This window comes from Zootoca vivipara, chromosome 7 (genome assembly GCF_965207765.1).
Source record: "Zootoca vivipara chromosome 7, rZooViv2.hap1.1, whole genome shotgun sequence".
Lineage (NCBI taxonomy): Eukaryota > Metazoa > Chordata > Lepidosauria > Squamata > Lacertidae > Zootoca > Zootoca vivipara.
The window spans coordinates 18,473,142-18,495,808 of record NC_142590.1 but is presented as its reverse complement, the minus strand read 5'-3'; the positions used below and the strand labels follow the sequence as shown (position 1 = coordinate 18,495,808).

At 42.1% G+C, this 22,667-nt stretch overlaps 1 protein-coding gene across 3 annotated transcripts; it reads left to right on the top strand.

Moving 5' to 3' along the window:
- The first annotated feature begins 4,053 nt into the window (after positions 1-4,053).
- RNPC3 (RNA binding region (RNP1, RRM) containing 3) lies at positions 4,054-21,447 on the top strand. 3 transcript variants are annotated; one of them, XM_088673777.1, is made up of 15 exons: positions 4,054-4,312; positions 7,035-7,082; positions 8,314-8,432; positions 9,277-9,360; positions 10,230-10,341; positions 12,499-12,567; positions 13,298-13,437; positions 14,559-14,684; positions 15,457-15,593; positions 15,729-15,896; positions 16,055-16,149; positions 16,234-16,292; positions 16,995-17,127; positions 18,316-18,392; positions 21,220-21,447. In XM_088673777.1, the coding sequence occupies exons 1-14, from the start codon at positions 4,142-4,144 to the stop codon at positions 18,388-18,390; spliced, it is 1,536 nt and encodes a 511-aa protein (XP_088529903.1). In that variant the 5' UTR covers positions 4,054-4,141; the 3' UTR covers positions 18,391-18,392; positions 21,220-21,447. The 3 variants fall into 3 exon arrangements, with proteins under 3 accessions (XP_088529903.1, XP_088529904.1, XP_088529905.1); XM_088673778.1 differs by having other exon boundaries at positions 4,089-4,312; positions 20,193-21,447; XM_088673779.1 differs by lacking the exon at positions 21,220-21,447 and adding an exon at positions 20,124-20,173 and having other exon boundaries at positions 4,089-4,312.
- Positions 21,448-22,667: the final 1,220 nt, after the last annotated feature.

The following is a 22,667-nucleotide window of genomic DNA, read 5'->3' as shown; positions in this document are numbered from 1 at the left end:
TTTCAAACTGCTAGGTTGGCAGGAGCTGGGACCGAGCAACGGGAGCTCACCCTGTCTTAGAATTCGAACAGCTGACCATCTGATCAGCAAGCCCAAGAGGCTCAGTGGTTTAGACCACAGCGCTACCTGCATCCCTGTGATGTGAGACATAATGCTTACCAACACTAGACTACCAATACCTATTTTTCCCTGGTGCCTGAGAATCATTGGCTATAACATCACATCAGAAATACGGCAAACCTACTGTTACCACTGTCTTTTAAATTCATGATGACATTATTTTCTGGGAAATCATTGAATGCACAATGCTGACCCCCACTCAATATTTCTAACCTAATGGTACAACAATAGTTTACGTTTGTTGTGCAAACTGTCTACCAACAATCAGCTTACAGTTTAAGGATATGCTAAACCATCCCTTTCCCCCTAGTCATCACCTTCACTTTCAACAGACCGGATTCTGTTTTTAGTTAATGTGAAAAATTACTCTAAAACAAATACTCTTTTATCCTGAGGGTGGGTGGAGCATTTAAAAGGATCTACAAACGTCAAGTTCACTTGCGCTTTTCATTTATCAGAGTGAGTGAAAATTAACGTGTTGGTCTGAAGGACTAACAACGTTTTTCAAACTTATTGTCTGAATAGAATTTTGACTTTGTTGTTATAATTTATCTTCTAAAGGATCTTGTAAGTTGATTCTCATACAGTTAAAGCACAATGCAGGGTTTTGGAAAAACTGTCAGTTTCATTTATTTTCACTGAACAAAAGTAGCTTAGAGAAAAAGAAAACCCACACAAATGATTCATCCCACTTATCTCCCTGCAAACTGCTAAGAGGGCAGAATATAACCCACAAATTCCTCCTCCCCGCCCCCAGAAAATCACAATGAAAGCCAAGTATTTTATACTGAATAATCAGATAACAGAATCTCCTTGTCCATTTCGGTTTTCAAAATGGCAGGGCCCTCAGTCTTTCTATATTCTCTTTTTGGAGTGCCTTTGAGGTTCACTTCAAACTGAGAGAAGTGAAATTCAATCATATTACTGAAATTTCCAAAACTACCTACAGAGATGAGACAGATAAGTTGACTCTAAAGCAAAACTCAATTTTATCCAAGAATCCATCCAGGGTTGCTCTACATTTCACTAGTGAACTCTGCCAGAAAAAGGAGTTCTGAAGAGCTATGAGGATGGTCTTACAGAATTTAAAAAGCCACACTTTTTTGCCACTAACGGAATAAACCATTTTCAAAGTCTTTGTCAATCTCAATATTCCACATTGCAACTTATATTCTATATACTAGTGTAATTCAGCCCGTTCAATAAACGGGTGCTAGAACATCCCGGCGTTCGGAGAAGCGCTGCGCAGCGCTTCTCCGAACCCTGGGACCTGTCCTTGCTGTCGGCGGCAGGGGGACAGGAATGAAGGCGGAGAAAGGGCTTCTTTCTCCTCCTTCGTTGCTCTCCCCCAGCCGCCGACAGCAAGGAGACATCCCGGGATCTGTCCTTTCTGTCTGCGGTGAGGGGAGAGGAACGAACGGAGAGAAAGCAGCCCTTTCTCTCCGTTCGTTCCTCTCCCCCCCCCACCGCCGACAGAAAGCACAGATGCCGGGGTTGCCGGCTCTGTCGGGCGGGGGGAGGAAGAAGCGGAGGACTGATCCGAGGCCCGACAGAGCCGAAGTGCGGCGGTGTGGTGGCATTTCGTCGCCTGCCTTCCCCAAGCCAAGGGGAAGGCAGGCAGCAAAAAGCCCGCGGCTGTGCGGGGGCTTTCGCATTGCCGCGCTTCGGCTGCGTCCCCTGGAGCCGAAGTCTGGCGGTGTGAAAGTGAAAAGCCCCCGCACCGCCGCACTTTGGCTCTGGGGGATGGAGCCGAAGTGCAGCAGTGCGGGGGGCTGCTTCCCCCCCCGCCAACGCTCAGTCCGGCCGGGAGCGGCAGTTGGCAGCCGCAGCGAAACGGTAGGTAGAGGGGTGGGGGTGGGGGAGCGTGTGTGTGTGTGTGTGTGTGTGTGTGTGTGTCAAGTCTCTGCGTCCAATCCGTGTCCGTGGGGCACATGCGCAGTAGCGAGGACACAGGGACACAGGGACTGGATGCAGAGACACTTGCGCTTTATTATATAGGATTCTGTATTCTTCTTGTCTAAGCAAGGCAGGCTGTAATATTAAGTAGGATAAGAAAGACCAAATTCTGAAATAACCTCGAAAAGTAGATGGTGATGATAATGATGACAACGACGACAGGAACTCTCATTCTAGAGGTGCTCATTATGTCAAAGATAAACAGCATAATGAAAGACCCCACAACCTGCATGATATTCTGATACTGTATACAGATTGGAGGGTTTACTGCTGGATCTCAGCCATTTCCGCAAACAAAATGAATCAACCCAATATTCATGAGTTTTTTTAAATGTCATGTTGATGGCCCGAGCAAATCCAGGTTTGTTCAGAAGTGATTCTCATCGATTTCAATGTGGCTCTCCATCAGATAGGTGTGCATTCAGATTGCAGCCATAAAATGCAACATTTATCTTTGATGAGCATCATCTGTGCTTAGAGGCAATGCATTTTGGCTTATATACCCTGATACTATTTCAGTGTTTGATGCACACATGGCTAGATTTTGAATAGAAGTGTATGTAACGTTGATGAAGTGATTTCATAGTGCTTTCCACATTTTTAAAATTAACCTTTCATTCAGGCTAAAGCTTGCCATTTATTCTACAACCTATAGTGACAGACACCTTCTGTGATTTATGAATGACAGACACCCTCTGTGATTTAGTGATGATTCAGTCACATTTCTAAATCCACCCCCCAAAAAGGTGGAAGAAAGCATAGTTACTAGTGAGTGAGATTCTTCTAGCGCATTAAATTCTGAATTACTAGTAAGAAATATGTGCAATGCTGTCTTTAACAGAGAGGGCCCTTATGCTGTATCTTATATAAACATATAAGCTTTTTTCTTACGTCTAACGGCAGAGAACAGACCTAAATTCTATCTACCCCAAATGCCAAGAGGAGGAAAATGGGCACAACTGTATCTACAGTAGAAAAAGAGTGGGAAACCTCCCAGGATTCATAATTTTGTAGAAGCATCTATCAGATTCTGCGACCTTTTAGATGGTGAAAGCCTTTTCTTTTTCTTTATTGGTTGATTAAAAGCAGTCCCTGATTAATCTGGCAACACATTTTTTTTTCTAAAAAAAGTTAGTTGTTTTAAATATATCTGCAACAGATTGTGCATCATCTGAGAGCAGCACGTCTCCACCCTTCATAATTTGTTTGGTATGCAAAACGAATGTGGATTGAATCAGTGAATTAATAAAAAAAAAGCCATAAGGATTGATCGGCTGGAAATTTATTTAACAGCCTTTGTTTAACAGCCTTTGATCAGAGGAATAACGTTAAAGGTTCACTGCGTGTCCACAAAAAAATAGAAGCAAGACCCGCACAGCATCTGCTTCAATTATTCTCCACTGAAGCAACGAGCGATGGCTTTTTGTTTCTCATCCTTGGGTACCCAGCTGTTGTTAGACAACAACTCCCACCACCCCGATCGTTGGTCCTGCTTGCTAAGGATTATGGGAGTTGTAGTCCAACAGTAGGTTGGGTGATCCTTAGTTTGAGAAACACAGAAAGCTGGAAACCGACCTGAAGCCGCTTCGCTTTACAACCGCCAGCACTTGAACACAAGGTATTATTCCTCCGCCCCCTGGGACCTCCCTTTCCCCTACAACGCATGCCCAATCCAAAGGTACCCTCTTTACCATCTAGAGAAACAGCTTAAACTTCCGGTACTAAACTGAAAGCAGGCATCAGTCATGAACACTCTGTGGCTTTCATAGACACTCTATAAACTTCTTCGTCGTCGTCTTTTCCTCCTCCTCCTCATCATCACTGACACAGGAGAAAAGTCTTCCGAGCGCCTGCTATCAAAGGGCAAAGCAGCCCTCCAGCTCAATTGACTACCGCAGTTCTTCGTCCCTTTGGTCCCCGCCCTCGCCCTCCTGACGCCTCACTCTCGCGAGCTTACCTCTACTTCCACCCCGTCCTCCGAGGTTTTCCTTCCCGGCGGCTTGCCGCGGGGGAGGGGAGGGGGGGCTGCTGCAGGGCGCATGCTTAGTCCGTGCGGCGAGGCGACATGGCGGCGTCCAGCTCGGAGCAGACGGCGAGGCCGCCGCGGCCGGGGAGAAGCGGGCGGATCCTGCTGGTGCGGCACCTCCCCGCCTCGCTGACGGCTTCGGAGAAGGAGAGCTTGCTGAGGCACTTCGGGGCCGCTTCCGTGCGGGTCCTGTCCGACCGCGGGAGGCTGGTATGGGAAAGCGCGGCTGGGTCGGGGTCGGGCGGCCAAGGCGGGAAATGCCGCCTGAGGGAGCCGCGATGCCAGAGCCGCCTCTAACGTTAGGCAGAGTGAGGCAGTTGCCTCGGGCGGCAGAAGCTTCTAAGGTGGCAGAACCAGTGCCGGATTTAGGTACAAGCTAAACAAGGTATAGCTTAGGGCCCCACTCTCTTGCTCCCCCCCCCCAATATACGTCTTCTTAATAGTATTTCACTATTGAAATACTTCTTAATTGTATTTCAGTTCAACAATTACCTTGACAAAATGCATATTTTGTTATGTGCAAATGGCTTTAGATACCAGTTGGGTCCATAAATTCCCATATTATAGCATATAAAAGGTAAAGGGACCTCTGACCATCAGGTCCAGTCGTGACCGACTCTGGGGTTGTGGTGCTCATCTTGCGTTATTGGCCGAGGGAGCCGGCGTACAGCTTCCGGGTCATGTGGCCAGCATGACTAAGCCGCTTCTGGTGAACCAGAGCAGCATACGGACACACCGTTTACCTTCCCGCTGTAGCAGTACCTATTTATCTACTTGCACTTTGACGTGCTTTCGAACTGCTAGGTTGGCAGGAGCTGGGACCGAGCAACGGGAGCTGACCCCGGCATAGGGATTCGAACCGCCGACCTTCTAATCGGCAAGCCCTAGGCTCAGTGGTTTAACAGCATCCCCTATTGGATCCATAAATTACCATATAGCATATATTCAACCCAAAAAACAGCAAGAATTTGTTGTTGACCAAGGACAGCTGGACATATAAAGGGCCCCATTACCTTCAGTAGCTTAGGGCCTCATCAAACCTAAATCTGGCCCTGGGCAGAAACCTCTGCAGAAGCAGCGCTGGTTTCGGCTGGAGCTACGCACGACCTTGGGAGCATACCCTGAGACCCCCGAGTATAGGGCGGTATATAAATAATAATAATAAAGGTTTCCTGTGGTTTCAGTGGTATCCTGCCCGGATTCGCCGTTTCTCTCCCAGAATTTGGCAGGTGGAGAACCAGGGGCAGGAAGGTCAGGGCAAGGTGGCACTTCTTGTTTTGCCTTGATAGGGACGGACCACCTATGCCATCCAGGGAGGTCCGGCTGGTGTCTTCGGTATACACCTTTAGGCGCCAGGCGAAAGCATTCCTCTCCAACAAGGCTTTTGGTTGATTAACATCTGGTGCCCTTTTAAAATGTGTTCTGAAAGCAGGGAAGGGGGATTATGGGGTTGTTTTTGTTTCTATTGCATGTTTTCTGTTTTCTTTTTATATTGTGATCAGTTCAGTGCAAGATTTACCGACGCCCCCATGTATAAGACGCCTCCTATTTTTGGGGACTCAGATTTAAGAAAATAGGGGGAGATGGGCCAGAGTATAAGACGCCCCCTAATTTTTGACCTTATTTTTTAGGGGGGAAACCTAGTCTTATACATGGAAAAATATGGTACATATAAGGTAAACAAGCTATAGCGTAGGGCCCCACTCTCTTAGGGGCCCCCAGAAAAAGATAAAGGGGAAAAAACCTGGATGTACATTTCCAAAATATAAGATAAAAAACAAATAAAATAAAACCTACATACAACAAGTGTTTTGTGTTGTGTAGGCTCTGATGATGTAAGTAATGGGCCCTGCCTGCTCCCTAGAATATCACTGGTTTGCATCTGGCACATAAATTTATTGAATCAAATTATAGACCACTTGCTTTAAAATACAGTACAGTGGTACCTCGGTTTATGAACACAATTGGTTCCGGAAGTCTGTTCATAAACTGAAGCGTTCATAAACTGAAGCGAACTTTCCCATTGAAAGTAATGGAAAGTGAATTAATCCGTTCCAGATGGTCCGCGGAGTAAGCGTTCATAAACTGAAGCAAACTTTCCCATTGAAAGTAATGGAAAGTGGATTAATCCGTTCCAGACGGGTCCGCGGAGTACTTAAACTGAAGCGTTCATAAACTGAAGCATGGGTGTAATTGGTTCCGGAAGTCTGTTCATAAACTGAAGCGTTCATAAACTGAAGCAAACTTTCCCATTGAAAGTAATGGAAAATGAATTAATCCGTTCCAGATGGGTCCGCAGCGTTCATAAACCGAAAATTCATAAACCGAGGTGTTCATAAACCGAGGTTCCACTGTAGTAGTAATAATAATCATCATCTCAAAGTGTTGTGCGATAAGAGTTTAAACTAAAATGCAATGGGCAGTGTGGCATTGCACACTAAACCAAATTTTTGGTTAGTGCAGCAGCAGAAAGGACCAGGCAGGAGCAAAGTGTCTGGGAGCTTCTCTTTGGGAGCCTGCTCACCAAGCCAAGTTTCTTTCATTTTCGTGCCTGCTTATATTAAGAGTGCCATGCAAAGCGGCTCAAGATATATCTACAACTGTCTATGAGTAACCTCTACTCAGAATGCAGAGCAGCACAAAGCAGCAATCATGTATTTACTGAAACTAGGAAGCTGGTTAAATAGGGGATTCAGAGCTGGTTAGAAAACTGGACTCAAAAAGTACTGATTCCACATCTTAGACTCTTTTTCTTGGTGTTCCAGTTCTAACAAGTGGAGGAGAAAGAGAGATGGTTGGCCTTCCTGCTTTGCCTTTAGGTGCAGCCATATTCATGTTTAAAAATTCTGCAATACATTGGATAATTTGCATTATGTTTTCTCTGGTTATATTGGAAAATTGATGTTTGGCATGTTCTCCCCCCCCCCCCCAGAAACACACTGCTTTTGCTACTTTTCCGAATGAAAATGCAGCTACTCAGGTGTGTATTTGGGACCATTCCAGAACTTGCGTTCTTTTATTTCTTTATTTCTTTTTTGCTGTAGTGCTCTATGGCTGTAGCTGAAGATGTCTGCCTTTCAATACAGAAACAAAGTGTTGAAGAGAAGTCTAAGGCTGCAGTCTTAACCCTGCTTACCTGGGAATAAACCCCATTGATTTCAATGGGATTTATTTCTGAGGATTGCGTTGTAAGGCTGTGATTGTTTGCATACCTACTTAGAATAAACTATTAAGATTGGAGGGAGGACTTGCTTAAGAGCATTCATGCTTGGATAAGATTCCTCCAAAATGCTTTACGTAATTACATATTTAGGTGTTGTTAGAAAACAGCAAGGACAATTTAGCAAATGAATATTAATGGTTAGCATAAAGACAACAGAGTATGGTAGTGATGACTGTGTGTACATATTAGATGCTAATATTAAAACAGCCTGCTTAACTTGTAAATGTGCAAAAGCAGGCCACCTGATAAGTGCTCAAGGCTGTAGAGCAGGCTTCCTCAAACTCGGCCCTCCAGATGTTTTTGTGACTACAATTCCCATCATTCCTGACCACTGTTCCTGCTAGCTAGGGATCATGGGAGTTGTAGGCCAAAAACATCTGGAGGGCTGAGTGAGGAAGCCTGCTATAGAGAAACAGAAAAATATATTGAGTTGCTTAGCTTTATATTTTACAGCTCTTTCTGTATTAAGATGACAGACATTCTGTTGTCATCTTAACTTTGCCTCTCCTAACTTCTATCTTCGATCTAACTTAAAAGTGTAAAATCCTTGGAGTAGGAAATTTATAAAATATATGCATATTGGCCCCATATAAAACCACAAATCTATAAGTAACCTACATTATCGGAACAGAAGTATAAGTTTCAGTGTCCAGTTCAAGAACTGGCAAGAAAGCAATTAAATTTTCTGCATGTGTATTAAGTCTTTTCTGCAATGAGAAGTAATTCTCATTCATTTCCAGCATGCCTTTCTCGCTGGTATCTTAGTATAAAATTGTAGGCAATGGTCGGGACGTTATCCATTTTTGGTCATTAAGAGAGATTAAATGGAAAGTTGTTGCTCTTCCCCCGAACTTTCTCTCCATGTTGCTTAGTTTTTAGGCAAAGTAAATTGCAAGAGGGGAGAAGAAAGGGATAAACCAAGAGGTTGATGGGTCAGAGTGCATTTTAAATGTTAGTTGATTTAACTGCATGTTGTGTTCAATTGAAGGCTTTATCGAGATTGCATCAGCTGAACCTTCTAGGCCACACTCTGGTGGTTGAATATGCAAAGGACCAAGACAGTATTTGTGCACTTAGCCAATCTTCTCAAAACGAGAAGGACAAAAGGTATGTAGATGCTTCTGTATTTTCAAATTCAGTGGGCTTATAAAATATTTCTAAGATTCTTGAAAATATTTTCCAAAAACTCCTTCTTCAAACTTTGCTGTGGTGGATATGGGAGGATCCAGATTGTTTCTTCAGATCCCATTGTATTAATACTTTAGATCTGAAGTGCAAGAAGTAAGTACTAGTGAATGCAGTAGAACTTCCAAGTAAGTGGGGTTCGGATTACAGCCTTATTTAGGCTAGGTTCCTGTGGTTAAATAGCAGATATGCTTTTCCACTCCGTTTTTACCATGTGACCATCATACTGGGGAGATCTTGACCCATTCAAAGATAAATTTTGGTCAGATTGTGTAGGACTGGGACTGAATAAGTTAGGAGTTCTGCCACAAAGACAATTCTGTTTGATTTTTTTAAACTGAGCAAACATAGGAAGGGAAGAGAATTGAGCAGAATCAAAAATACAGATTCTTACATATATGGATTCATCTAATTCATCACCTTTATTGGAATATAAATTACGGCTACCTCACAAAATTCAACAATTGAACAAAATAGATTTGAGTGGGGATTCATATTTATGAGCCAAAATTAGAGTTACGACTTCATAGAAACTTCCATATCTGGTCATTTATGTTGGGTTATGTTTAACCCTATTACTATTGTCCTTCATTTGGTATTTTTTTCCAAATAGATGTTGCACAAGTAAAGAATGAACAACAACAAATTTTCTTGGTGACTCCTTTTTTTAATGCACTTTGTGTCCAAACACAGTGGGGTTCATTTACAGTTAGGGTTACTTCAACATACCTTATAATGTAGTAGATTGCTCTTGTGTGTGTTTTAGCCTTGAAGAACCAGTGAAAGAAGAGAAAGAACAGAAAGATCTAGGCTGCCTCAAGATAGAAAGTGGAATTGCTCCTAGCCATGGGTTAGTGCTTGAGTTCTTATTTTGTATACAAAAATTGTTGTTGAATCCTAGCCTTTAAACCATTTGTGAACATGTTTAGGCAAACATATGAGAGACCAGCAATATTTTCTTAACTTGGTTTCCAAGAGTGAATCACATCCTCCCTGTTCCTACAATTATATCACTACCCTTTTCTTAGTATGTTTTTTCCCCCTGCTATTGGCTGAAACAGAAGTAGCTAACCTGCAGTTTGTCAGATGCTGTTTACCTCCAACTCCCATTGGACCAAGTCAGTAAGTGATAGTTCAGAGTCCAGCAACACTGGGAGAACCAATGTTTAGAAATTTGCATGGACGTGGAACTTTCAGTGGATGTGATAAGCAACAAAGCAGACTTGTGTGCTGAAAAGATTGCCACACTTAGTTTTCTGAGGGCTCCACAAACCTCTGTCTGCAGATATTTGTTGCCTGTCACTATTATTGCATATGGGTTGGTATTTAAGAGCTACTACAAGTGTATGTAGCAGATTGCTCACACACATTTTTTCCTAATGCATATTTGCATTGAGTAGGGGTTAGGCCAGGTGACCTCCCAGTTCTATGATCAACATGCTTTTGAAATTCCCTTTAGTTTCAAAAAATGGTGCCCCATGTAGTGTGTTGGGAGCTGCTGTTCAACAAAGAGAAGCATTACAATCCCGTGGTAATTTGTATTAATCCCTGGATGTCATGGATCAGTCTCTGATGTTTTAGAATTGCTGGTTTGTGAGCTAGGGGTTTCTTTGTTCAGTGCTTTTAAACTCTAAATATTGAACTCTTTCTTCTGCCTAGTGAAGCTTTTTTTTTTATAGGTTTGTATCGTTTCTAAGGTTGGTTTGTTTCCCCTCGCAGGTTAACTTTCCCTATAAATTCTTGCCTCAAATATCGATATCCCCCGCCTTCCAGTACAATCCTAGCCAACATAGCAAATGCCTTGGCAAGTGTGCCTAAGTTTTATGTGCAGGTAAGTGTAGATTCCCTCCCCCAACCTAAATTCAATACATAAACCCTATAGTTACTAGTATGGAATTGCTGAATTGTTATTTTAAGCAGCTGTAAATTATTGACGTGAGGGACCCAGGTGGCGCTGTGGTTAAACCACTGAGCCTAGGGCTTGCTGATCAGAAGGTCGGCGGTTCGAATCCCTGTGACGGGGTGAGCTCCCGTTGCTTGGTCCCAGCTCCTGCCAACCTAGCAGTTCGAAAGCACGTCAAAATGCAAGTAGATAAATAGGAACCGCTACAGCGGGAAGGTAAACGGCGTTTCCATGTGCTGCTCTGGTTTGCCAGAAGTGGCTTTATCATGCTGGCCACATGACCTGGAAGCTATACGCCGGCTCCCTCGGCCAATAATGCGAGATGAGCGCGCAACCCCAGAGTCGGTCACGACTGGACCTAATGGTCAGGGGTCCCTTTACCTTTAAATTATTGACAAGGGCTTACGTCCTGTATCTACTTATCTGGAACTAGCTCCATTGATCTCAGTGGGACTGACTTTTGCAGATATGTATAGGATTCTGCTGTGAATGTTGCATCCCTCCGCTCCTATTTGAGTTTGTAGTGGCATCAATTAATTTGAAAGTGGCTGCAAAGGAGCTCACAAAGACTTTCAGTACGAGTTATTGGAACACCTTTGGCAGTAAGAATATTTTTACTATGTTCTCATAAGCACTATTTTCAGCCATCAAAGCTACAAGCTGTGGTCTGAAGGCACCATGCAGCTACCACCTTGCTCAATATATGCATTCAGTTGCTGAATGGATTACTAGCTTTGGGATCACATGTGTGCCATCGTGGATTCCATGGCAGAAGTAGGTAGGATATGCATGTTCATTGCAGAATCTAGGGGTGGTATTCAGCTTAAGTTTTACTCAGTGTCTTAAATGATAAATCACATGGTTCTTTAAAATTTCCTTCCAACCATTTTTTTAAAAACAGCAAACTTCTAGCCCATATTGTTAGATGCTAGGAAGTATGTAACCATGTTTTCATATATGTCCAAACTATTTGGTATTGTTTTACTGCCTAGGTCAAGATTTTACACCCTTTCTGTACATTTCTCCCTGTATTGCCAAATTATTTTATCCCAGTATCCCATCTCCCTGTGAGAAATAAATCATGTTAGATAGATAAATTAAATCTAGTTCTGCCTGGCTAGCACAACTTATTTTAACTTGTAGAATTATTCATTTTTTATGGTCCATGAATTGTATGTCATGTATTCTACTCCATATTGATCCAGAGTAGAACTCCCAATGTATAGTTAGCAGAGTAAAAAATATGTTGCGGGATTCCCCCAAAAATAGACCAGAGGCATTTCATCCAGAACTTTGCTGCTACCAAAGGCAAATGAGCATAATGGTCACAAATCTAATACAGGATTGGCACTGTCCATAAGAAATCCAGTTGCAGCAGACTTCACTTAAACTTACAATAACTTATAATGAGACTAAACCAGGCATCCCCAAACTTCGGCCCTCCAGATGTTTTGGACTACAATTCCCATCTTCCCCGAACACTGGTCCTGTTAGCTAGGGATCATGAGAGTTGTAGGCCAAAACATCTGGAAGGCCGCAGTTTGGGGATGTCTGGACTAAATAACACTAAGCATAGGCTACTATGTACAGTACAGAACACCGCACCAGAAGGAAAAGAGATAGGAAGAGAAAGTGAAACCCAGGCTCCTTCTGGCCTGACTATTATAGTCAGCATGACTGTGACAGAAAAAGATAAGAGAGCCAGTTTAAGCCAGCTGTGCTCAGCTTCTCTGAAGGTATAACCCAAACATCAGGAACCTTATGCTTGTTTCTTTCACACAGAGAAGCTTCCAGAACCCTCTTGAATTAATTAGAAGAGGAACGATCTCTACACATCACATCAATAATTTTTGTACTAAGAAATTCAAACTGACATTTTAATCTTCAGATGAAATATTTCCTACCCATTAGCTACAGGAAATATAAAACAATTATAAAATATGCAACAAATTTTGGTTTATGTGGAATACTTGAATGGTTGTGGCAAGGATAATATTCCTCCCATGACAATTAATGACATGTTTACTCAAGTATTCATATTTGAGGACTTGGAGAAGATGCTACGTTGCCATTGTTATGTTTCAGGTTTTGCATCTTATGAACAAGATGAATCTTCCCCCTCCCTTTGGGCCAGTTACTCCTCGACCTCCTATGGTATGAAACTGCTATTACTTGAAGCACTGTGAATAAATGCAACATTGTACAGTATTTATAGTTTTGAGATACCCCTTTCTCTAACATTTTTGGCTAGGATCCAAGTGGGAGTGTGAACCTAGTGGAATTTTTAGCTTTCCCCCCTTGGACAGCTTATTATCATGCCATAAAAGGTGTGCTTTGAAAAATAAAACAGGAATTTCCTATCATTACTGAAATGCAAGTTCAATATATTGAGTTTTATACCCTTCTAAGAAGAAGAAGAAATGCAATTGATGTAGTCAAACTCTGTACTCGAGATCTGCTAAAGCATATTGCTCATCCCTCACAACAGCTAAATCTGCACTTTACATTGTGAAATGTTCTTACCTTGCTCTTTCCTTAGTCTCCACTCTTGACCCATATTTCCTGGGTATGCTCCAGGATTGATGCAGTCGCTATGGCCTTTTATCCAAACCCTTTCTTATCACTGCCCACAAGAGGGTATGTGATAATTTAATGTCAATCACTAGACTGTGGTGCAGAACATTTGCTTGTTGAGTACTGTGTATGTGTATATATATATATATATGTATATGTATATATATATATATATATATATATATATATATATATATATATATATTCTCTCTCTCTCTCTCTCTCTCTCACACACACACACACACACACTTGCATTTAAACTGTTAACAACTGAAATACCAAAAGGTTGTACATTGTATTCTTCCTTTAGTATGAAGAGTATATTCCTTTACCGCCTCCTATTCCCCCTCTGCCTCCTGAGGAACCTCCTTTGCCTGAAGAGGAGGACAGTCAAGACTCAAGCAAAGATGAATCTGAGTATGAAAGTGCTGATGAAGAGGAAAAAGAAAGGTTGGTGATTTTTGCAGCCTGCTGCTCCCTGCGTAAAAGTTGGTGTCCTTGTTTTTCTCTGCTTGCAAAGAGTTGGTGATATTTTGCAGTCGAAGAAGAAGAAGAAGCCACCCACCTGACTGGGTTCCCACGGCCACTCTGGGTGGCTCCCAACAAAATAAAACTAAAAGTTAACAAATAGTTAAACTATGGGATTGGAATCCATAGTTTAGGAATTACCTGTGCCTTAGTAATCAATGTCTCTGCCCCTTTCTCTCTTGAATACATAGCAATAACATAGAAGCCCAGTTTTGTACCAACTATGGAGAGACTACCAGATTTGTTTTATCAAGCAGTAAATATATTTTCAACTAATTTTAAATCTTGCCAAAGTATTTCAAAAGTACATTTTAACCAGAATTGAGTATCAAGGTAGGGTTCTTGTTGTTTTTATAAAAAGAATACTCTTTTCTTAAAATACTGCATTTTGTATGGTGCTTCTGCCAAATAGTTACATCTCGTATCCATTAAATGTATATCCCCAAAGCTTTTTGCCTTGCCCTTGAAGATCTGTAGAGCATGGAATCAACTGATGTAATTCAAAGAAGTGAATGAGTAGGAAAACCATATCTCGCCCTTAACTTGATAGGGGTTAATTTGGTCTGTAGACCCCGCAAAATTGATCTCGATTTCAGATGCCGCCTTCTTCCCATCCGTTTCTTATAGCAAGTTTAGATCTGAGAAATTGCCTCTTCCCTTCATGTGTGGTGAGGTTTGAGCTTCACTGGATTTCATCAGGACATGATCTTTTAGAGAAAGTGAAAACAAAGGAGACAGCTGCTCTGGCTGCTACTTCTCTTTCATTTACCAGACTTTTCTTAGGGCAGTGGTGTGTGTTACCCAATCAGTTCTCCCCAGTTCTCCGTCTACTAGGGTTCAGGGTGGAAGAAATGGCAGGGTAGCCAACATCAGCTTGTCTGCAGCAGGCGTCTACTAAGTAGAGTCTTCTTTTAAAAGCCAAACTTCAAAACCCTGAGGGCGGGAGGTTTCTTTCATTGATAAGTTATCTATCCCCCCCCCCCCATATTTCCTGTTGAAATACCTTTTTTTCCAATAAAGTATTCAATGTGTTACTAATTCAGATTTACAAAGCTGATGGAATTGGCAACCCTCCAACCCAAACGACGGATCCCAACAAAGCCGCACCGTACGAGAAAAAGGAGAAAGATAAAAGACTTATTAAATGTCTCCCAGCTTGCTTCCCACAGGTATGGACATACAGTGGTACCTCGGTTTATGAACACAATTGGTTCCGGAAGTCTGTTCATAAACTGAAGCGTTCATAAACTGAAGCGAACTTTCCCATTGAAAGTAATGGAAAGTGGATTAATCTGTTCCAGACAGTCCGCGGAGTACTTAAACTGAAGTGTTCATAAACTGAAGCAAACTTTCCCATTGAAAGTAATGGAAAGTGGATTAATCCGTTCCAGACGGGTCCGCGGAGTACTTAAACTGAAGCGTTCATAAACTGAAGCATGGGTGTAATTTGTTCCAGAAGTCTGTTCATAAACTGAAGCGTTCATAAACTGAAGCGAACTTTCCCATTGAAAGTAATGGAAAATGAATTAATCCGTTCCAGATGGGTCCGCGGCGTTCATAAACCGAAAATTCATAAACCGAGGTGTTCATAAACCGAGGTTCCACTGTATGAGTATTTAATGTGGATCATTGCTATGTAATGAGTACTTAGTTGGCACTTCCTTCTAGATATCTTGAGAAATTACCTGACTGAACTGTCAGCAATGTTCAGCAAGTAAAAATATAGATTGTCTAGTGGTGTGATTGCATATAGCACTATATTGTAAGAAACAACAGTATTTACCTGAATATTGCTTGCAACTCTTACCTGTAACGAGCTTAGCAGCCCTTTTTGCAATCCCCTTAAAGAAATGTAAAATCATTAAGGAGTAAACAATTCTGTGCATACTTTTTTCTTGTGAAGAAGCTTTAAACGAAGCTTTATGTTGTCTTTTAAAACAGCAATTTGCACCCAGCCCTGTCGCCTTCGGATGTGTTTGAACAGCCACACCCTGTAGGTCTCAAAAAAATTGAATTTCACATATCTTCAGAGAGCCCCGACATTCTTCAGAAAAGCTTGGCAGAGCAGCACAACAATGGTATGCTGTGTGTCAGCCAAAACATGTTTATATGTACATGGGTTAAAGTACATTATCTTGTATTTAATTTGGTTGAGGTCACTTGTGTCTCAGGATCATGTCCCAACTAAATGTTCTCTGTTTTAATTTTCTTAGACATCTATGCAGCCATTGATGAAATATCTGGTGCAGGGTTTGGAAAAATCTTACCCGCTCTCCGTTCCAATAATAAAGAAGAGACAGAAGAGGAGGAAGAAGATGATGAAATACCTTCGGAATTTGTTTCTAAAAGAGAGCTAGAAAAAGGCAGAATCTCCCATAAAGGTGATTTTATTACCATTAATGTTTTTATGACATGCAGTGAAGATGCTGCTTTATTTAAATGTGATGAGCTTGTTTGGCTATATCAGTTTTAATTATTTAATTAAGCCTATTGGCTAAAATGGAGGTTACAGCTATATATTTTTCTTTCTGTGCTCAAGAAATGGAAAGTCTTGCTGTCTTCAGAAATTACGAGCCTGGTGAGCCAAATTGCAGAATTTACGTGAAGAATCTGTCTAAACAAGTTCAAGAAAGGGTAAGTGGGAATTGAACAGAAAGTGTCGGGTTCCTTCCACAGAAGTAGCTAACTCTTCCTGCTCTGCTTTTATTTAAATCCCAGGATTTGAAGTTTATCTTTGGAAGATACGTTGACTTTTCATCAGAAACTGAACGTATAATGTAAGTGATGGCTGGGTGACTTCTTCTGTAGGTTGAGCTGCTTTTGACTTGGTGAGCCAAATGATATGTCTGTGAACTTGTATGTTTCCACCTTTTTGCCAGTAGAGGAGCCCAGCATCATCTTTAATGAAAGACTATGGTGAGGACCGTAGAGGATAATGAAACATTAGGATTGGGAGCAGCAGGGTGGGCATGGGTAGATAATCAGGAGGGCCTGTACTACTTGTGACAATAGAGAGAGATGAAGGCATTGGGGTGTGGAAGGAGAGAATCGAGTCAGAGAAATGTGGCCGAGAAAGTGAGATTATGGGAAGGGATAAATTGTGCACTGGAATAAAATAAGGCATGGAGAAAGGAATTAGGAGAATTGGGAAGATAACTAAGGATATTGCAAAGGAGGCGTGTGGGAAAGAGAGTATGCTGTTCTTTTAAGAGAACTGTAATTCTATTACAGAATGTTGTTCGATTAACAGAACTGCAATTTTATTCCATGGGTGCCACAGCTTGGGAAGGTGAAATGCATAGTGATAATTGGGGACTTCCAGAAAACTCAGAAGATGCCTATTTTGTCAGAATTGTGCAAGAACCTGAGCAGAACTCTTCTATAGTCCTATTGACTGTTTCTATATGAACTATGAGAACTACTGAAACAAATCACGGCTCCTTCCTTCATCTGTCGCAATATGTATTTATTTATCCTAGGTTCGATATACGCTTAATGAAAGAAGGCCGTATGAAAGGACAAGCATTTGTCGGGCTTCCCAATGAAGGAGCAGCTGCAAAAGCTTTGAAAGAAGTCAATGGATATGTTTTATTTGACAAACCTATGGTGGTCGTATCCTTTTCTTAAAATAAATTAAAAAAAGCTTTCCATTTCATTTTCAGTTAAATATTGGGCCTGCTTTTAGAATCTTGCTTTTGGTATCATATATGCCCAGAGGTAGCAAGGTTTCTTTGCATATTATTTGTCCCCATTTAAATTGTAGGCAAACAAGAGATGGTTGTTGCAGCACAGGTGAGAGGGAGGGGAGCGAACCAGCTAGCAGAATCCTTCACTCATTTGCCCTTTTCCTGTGTTCCTCAGCCCTCTCCACTTCCACCAAAGGGACACTTTAATTTTCCTTGCTGCCTTCGCTAAAACAGCCCTCAAACTTTTGTCTCCTATGTAGTTCTCTACAGGCAGCTTCTTATACTGGGTTGAGTGGAACCCAGTGAAGTCATGGAGTGAAAATCAAGGCCAAGTATAGGCAAGCTCCAGCCCTCCAGATGTTTGGCACTACAATACCCATGATCCCTAGCTAACAGGACCAGTGGTCAGGGATGATGGTAATTGTAGCCCCAAACATCTGGAGGGCCAGAGTTTGCCTATGCATGATCAAGGCAATTGAACCATCAACAAATTTTGTTTTTTCCTTTAAAAAATGGGAAACCAGTCATTAAAACAGTTCCTGGCCCATTTTGCACATGACAGTAAGCCAGGTCTGGTGAACCTGTTCCGACTCCCAACGCACATCAGCCTCATGGCCAGTGGTCAGGAATGATGGGAGTCGCAGTCCAGAACTATCTGGAGGGGCCACAGCTCCCACCTCCGTAGTAAGCCATAGTCAGAAATAAACCATAGCTTATCAGGAACAAAAGTGTGCTGGTGCATGCTGCTCATTGTGTCCTGCTTCATATACACCTCTCCAACTCCACCCACCCCAGCCTCTTCTCCATTCCTCTGTTGTTCCGGCTCCACAATGTCTTGGTTCTGGTTGCATCAACACAGCAAGAATTATTCTAACATAAATCTTTCTCAGCAGCACTAAGAAGGCAAAGTGAGGTAGATTTTTCTCCCATCTCCAGCTGAGCTGGTCTAACAAGCTTTTTTAGTTTTAATAAATAGAGATTAAGAAGTATCGTAATTTTGTGATGCTTTTGTGTTCCATAGTCTTTGTTTCTTGCATCCTCCCCCCGCCGCCACTTATAAATTGTTCTTGTTAACGCTTGCCGTCAAGACTTCTATTCCTTAATAAAATCCAAGCAATTTGCTCGATCCGCAAGACCAAAGCCGGATCCCAAAGAGGAGAGGAGAAAAGATAAGGGGAGAAGACCCTGAAGGTAAGTAAACTCCCTTGTATTCCATTTTGCCCTCCTAACTTAAAAAAAAAATGCAAAACACAGAGAGCATGGCTCCATGCGAAGTGGTGAACCTGACTTAGAGTTGACTTGGAAAACTAGGTGGTGAGATGTGTTCCCCACTAGCCTCCTTCCTGATGCGCTAGCTTTCAATGTGCAACAGGAATCCTCCTTGTGTGGGCAACGTTCCATCAATGTGTCATTGAAATGGTACAATCCAGACACAGGTTTGCTTTCTGGTGACAAACAGGCCTTGACCACCAACAGGAGCTGGTTTAAGAAAAGACTTCTAACTACTTCTGCTTGATCAACACAGCAGCACTTTTTTTCTTTCTGGCTGAGAGTTTCATTGTGTTATCAGTTATAGAATGTCAGAGTGCAAACAAATTTGGCCTTTGGGCTCCTCTTCCACTGTTCTCCTAAAACTGTGGGGTCTCTGGCCCTTGATCTAAGATTGAGTTGTACGGCTGCTGCTTGGGCTCTGTCCTTGGAATTCTCCCCCAGAAGACTTTGCCCGGTGCCTACTGCTTGAATCACTTTGTTATCATTTATGATACTGCATGTTTTATGTTTGTAAACTGACCTTAGGATTTGGTTTGTTGAAGATGCTATAACTTAACAGCAGGTGGCCCTAGATGTAGATGCCCATTCATTTTTAAAAAAACACATCCAGCCAGTTGAGTATGCACATAGTGTTGCAAATGACCACCTGGAAGCAAATCAGAGCGTTGGTTTGGAGTGTTTTCATCCGTATTTTCCAGTAATCACAATGCTTGTTTTTGTTTACCAGCCTGAATTGCTGATGGTCATAGATGAAAAAAACAAAACAAAAACTAACTGACAAATTGCAGGTTGAGCACACTGCTGAAGTTTGACCTTTATAACTAAAATTGCATTGTGTTGTGTTACTGGCTTCCATAACCTTTGTATCCTTTGCTAAAATGATTGTATAATTTCCGTCAGTTGTTAATAGCTACAGATGAAAATAATGTATCCACTGTATTGCAGTGTCTTTTTAAAGAGGGATGTTTCTTATTGCTGGGGTTCTGTAGCTTTGGTAGCCAGTCAGAAATTGTGCTTGCCCTCCTCCTCCTGAAGGGGGAGGGACAGATTCTCGACTCTTGACTTTCTTTGCCTCCGCATAACAGAAGAGGCAAGTTTCTGTCCCCTTCCTTCCAAGTTTGTCTCTCCCAAAGGATCAGTGCAAGATTGGGAGAAATCCTCTTTTTCTCTCCTGCCCTGATCTCACCAGAATAGCAAATGTGCAGCACAGTGCCATAAGCAGAAGATAGGCTCCACTCAAGGAATGTGAATGTTACAAAAACCACTCTTTCCCGATTGGTTTTTATGCTTCAAAAAAAAAAGACAAAAGTAGCAGACAAAAGTTGTCCCATGATAAGTGGCCTCCTGGTGCATCATTTCCCAGAAAATATTTTTAACAGATATATTTGGTATGGCTGGGTAGCCAGCAGAATTGTAGCGGGACCATGCTAATACATTCTAGCGTGGGCTAACTTCTAGCAAAGACTACATTGGAGACAGGGAATGCTTAGCTTTTGAACATGGCAAGAAGCCAGAATTCTGGTGCATATTCTGGCATTGTACTGATCAAATAGTTAATACTATATTCTTTGTATTGGATTCAGAGCTGTTCTCCCGAGTTCCTGGTGCATTTGGTCTGAAGATTTAAAAATGACCACTGTTTTAAAATAGGTAGTCTAAAGAATGAAAGCTGTAACAGAGAATAAAAGGATTAAACCGCATTCTGCTGTTCTTCTTTAGAAACATTCCTGCCTAAATACTGCAGTAATACTGTGTCATGCAAAGTGTATCCTTTCTTGCTGTATCCTTTTTTTGTATATATACATCTTTTTTTTCTAGCAAAAGGTTCTAGTGTTCTCTTAGCATAGCGCTAGGTCTAGCAGGTCTCTAGTAATGGTTTGTTATTTTACTAAACATAGCCCCTGTTTGTTAACTTACCAGGGTACCCATGGAAGTTTATAGCCTTAAAATGTACTTTTGAAAAATTCCTCATATTAATAGTAGCACAGTTTTGGGCTGCCAGGCCTTCAGCAAGTGTAAACCTCTCTGCTTACGTTGGTAGAGTTTTAAATGCTGTTTACCAACTGAAGATCTGGCCTCAACTGTATATTTTTAATCATTGCATCCTTTCAATCCTTTTTAATCCTTTCAATCTTATGGTGTCCAGAGGAAAAACAACAACACCTCCATAGCAAAGTAATACAATATGCATCTTTAGCTGTTTTTTGTAATCCTCCTTACTGGATAAAGAGCAGCAGGTGAAGGAGCAAACTTAATTATCTTCTGCTTAGTCTTTCTTGCTTCTTTCTAATTCGTTCTCAGGCTAGCATCATCTTCTGTATAAGCATTACAGTAAAATACAGCTGTTCCAGAGACAGGTTTAGCCTTGGATCCCTTAGAACTCAGAACCACAGCCTTGCAAAAGGGAATTCTCTTTCCATTTACAGGAGGGGTCTGCATGGGTCCCATCCTGATGGGATGTTGCAGGGCAGTTTTTGCTAACCCTTTTTCCTGCAGCCATCCCCTATTGCATTCCATACTCTTCCTAAAGGTTCCCCAAACCCCTGGAACAGCTTTTGCTGGCGGTAGGGTGTTTTTGAGGGAAGAAGGATTTGGTAAAAATTCCCTCCCCCTCTTTGCCCATAGCAGGAGCAGACTTTTGCTCACAAGCTCTCTGTATCTTAGCCTTAGTTTTTCTTATTATCCAAACTTTTCAGCTTTCTACTTTAGAAATGTGTGTTTTCAATGCGCCTTTAAATCGTTCCAGGTTCGTTTTGAGTTCCGTGTCTTTCAAGCTCTGGGAAGAAGATGCACGGTCGGCGAACTATTCAACAGTGCGTAAAAGCATTTAACATTTATTTTAAACACGACACAAATGTTCTGCTAACCTTAGGTGTGTTGTGTGCTTTTAAACAATGGAAGATCTTGCAGCAAGTCACATAGCAGATGTGGGAAATGTTTCAATTAAAGATCTAATAAATTATTCACTTTTGCATTGTTTCTGTGTTCTTTCTTTGCCAAAGCATTCTTTTTCCCCCCCACACAACAAATGACATTCAACCACTATACCACAAACCCTGTTTTCAGCTCAAAAGCATATTCTCCTGTTCTGTCAAAGATACTTGAATACCTACGCATATTGGAAGTTGAGACCTTGAGACTCGGAGTAGAAAACGCCCCATATTCATTCTTAAAATGGAAGAGGAACGTTCCTGTCAGCACTTGTCCTAGTTCAGAAATGCAAATATTAAAGTGCAGCTGGAGTAAAGTTAGGGCGGGACAGACTTGTCCATCCCTATTTCCACATGGATGTTTCAAAGTAGGAAGGAGGGAATAGCTCAGTAGGGCCAGTGGCGGAGGAAGCCGCTCGAGCACACGGAGTGGCAAACATTATGTGCACCCGGGGGCGGGGCGTAGCTACATAGCCGCACTTGAGCGCTACATAGCAGTTTGCCAGCGCTCCAGTGCCATACTGACAGTGCCGGGATCCTCCGCATGCGGCTGCAGCGGTGTGATGGCTGCTCGCACCGCCAAGGTGGGGTGCCGCCTTGTCACCCCCGGAGACATGGCACCGGGAGCGCACTGCCCCCCCCCACATTGCAACGCCATTGAGTAGGGCACAGGACTCTTAATCTCAGGGTTGTGGGTTCGAGCCCCACATTGGGCAAAAGATTCATACACTCTAGGGGGGTTAGACTAGATGACCCTTGTGGTCCCTTCCAAATCTACAATTCTATGTAGATTATTTAGGCTAATGCTGGAGAAATCTTAAGGAAATTGCTGTAAAGCATCACAAATAAATTGAGTACTTGCAAGGTGGAGGGAAGGCCACCTTCCCTTCTTGTTTTAATACACTTTGCAGCTATTCCAAGCATATTTACACTGTATCGCCTCTTCCACACCCTTTAAAAATTATTTTTAAAATTGTGCAATTGTATGTCCAAAGGGCCAGATTATTATTTTTTAAAAATGGCTGCATCCATGTTGTATTGGTGAGGATAGCTCTATTTTTGTCCATACAGTGTGGTTTTATACATACACGAGAAGAATTTGTACCCAATAGGGTGGTGGTGCTGAGCTTTGAAGCTGCCCAAGCAAACGGAAGAGGCAACAACGTGATCCCATCTCCAAAGTGCAATTATTGAACCAGTCCTTGAGAAGGTTGAGATGTACATTCCATTCCAAATATTGGGATCAATGGGATGAAGGAGGGAG

Excerpts from the sequence above, each read along its gene's own strand:
- RNPC3 (XM_088673777.1), top strand. The coding sequence starts at position 4,142 with ATGGCGGCGTCCAGCTCGGAGCAGACGGCGAGGCCGCCGCGGCCGGGG. Across the intron at positions 7,083-8,313 it reads ATGAAAATGCAGCTACTCAG|GCTTTATCGAGATTGCATCA; the intron begins GTGTGTATTTGG and ends GTTCAATTGAAG. Across the intron at positions 15,594-15,728 it reads GGCAGAGCAGCACAACAATG|ACATCTATGCAGCCATTGAT; the intron begins GTATGCTGTGTG and ends TAATTTTCTTAG.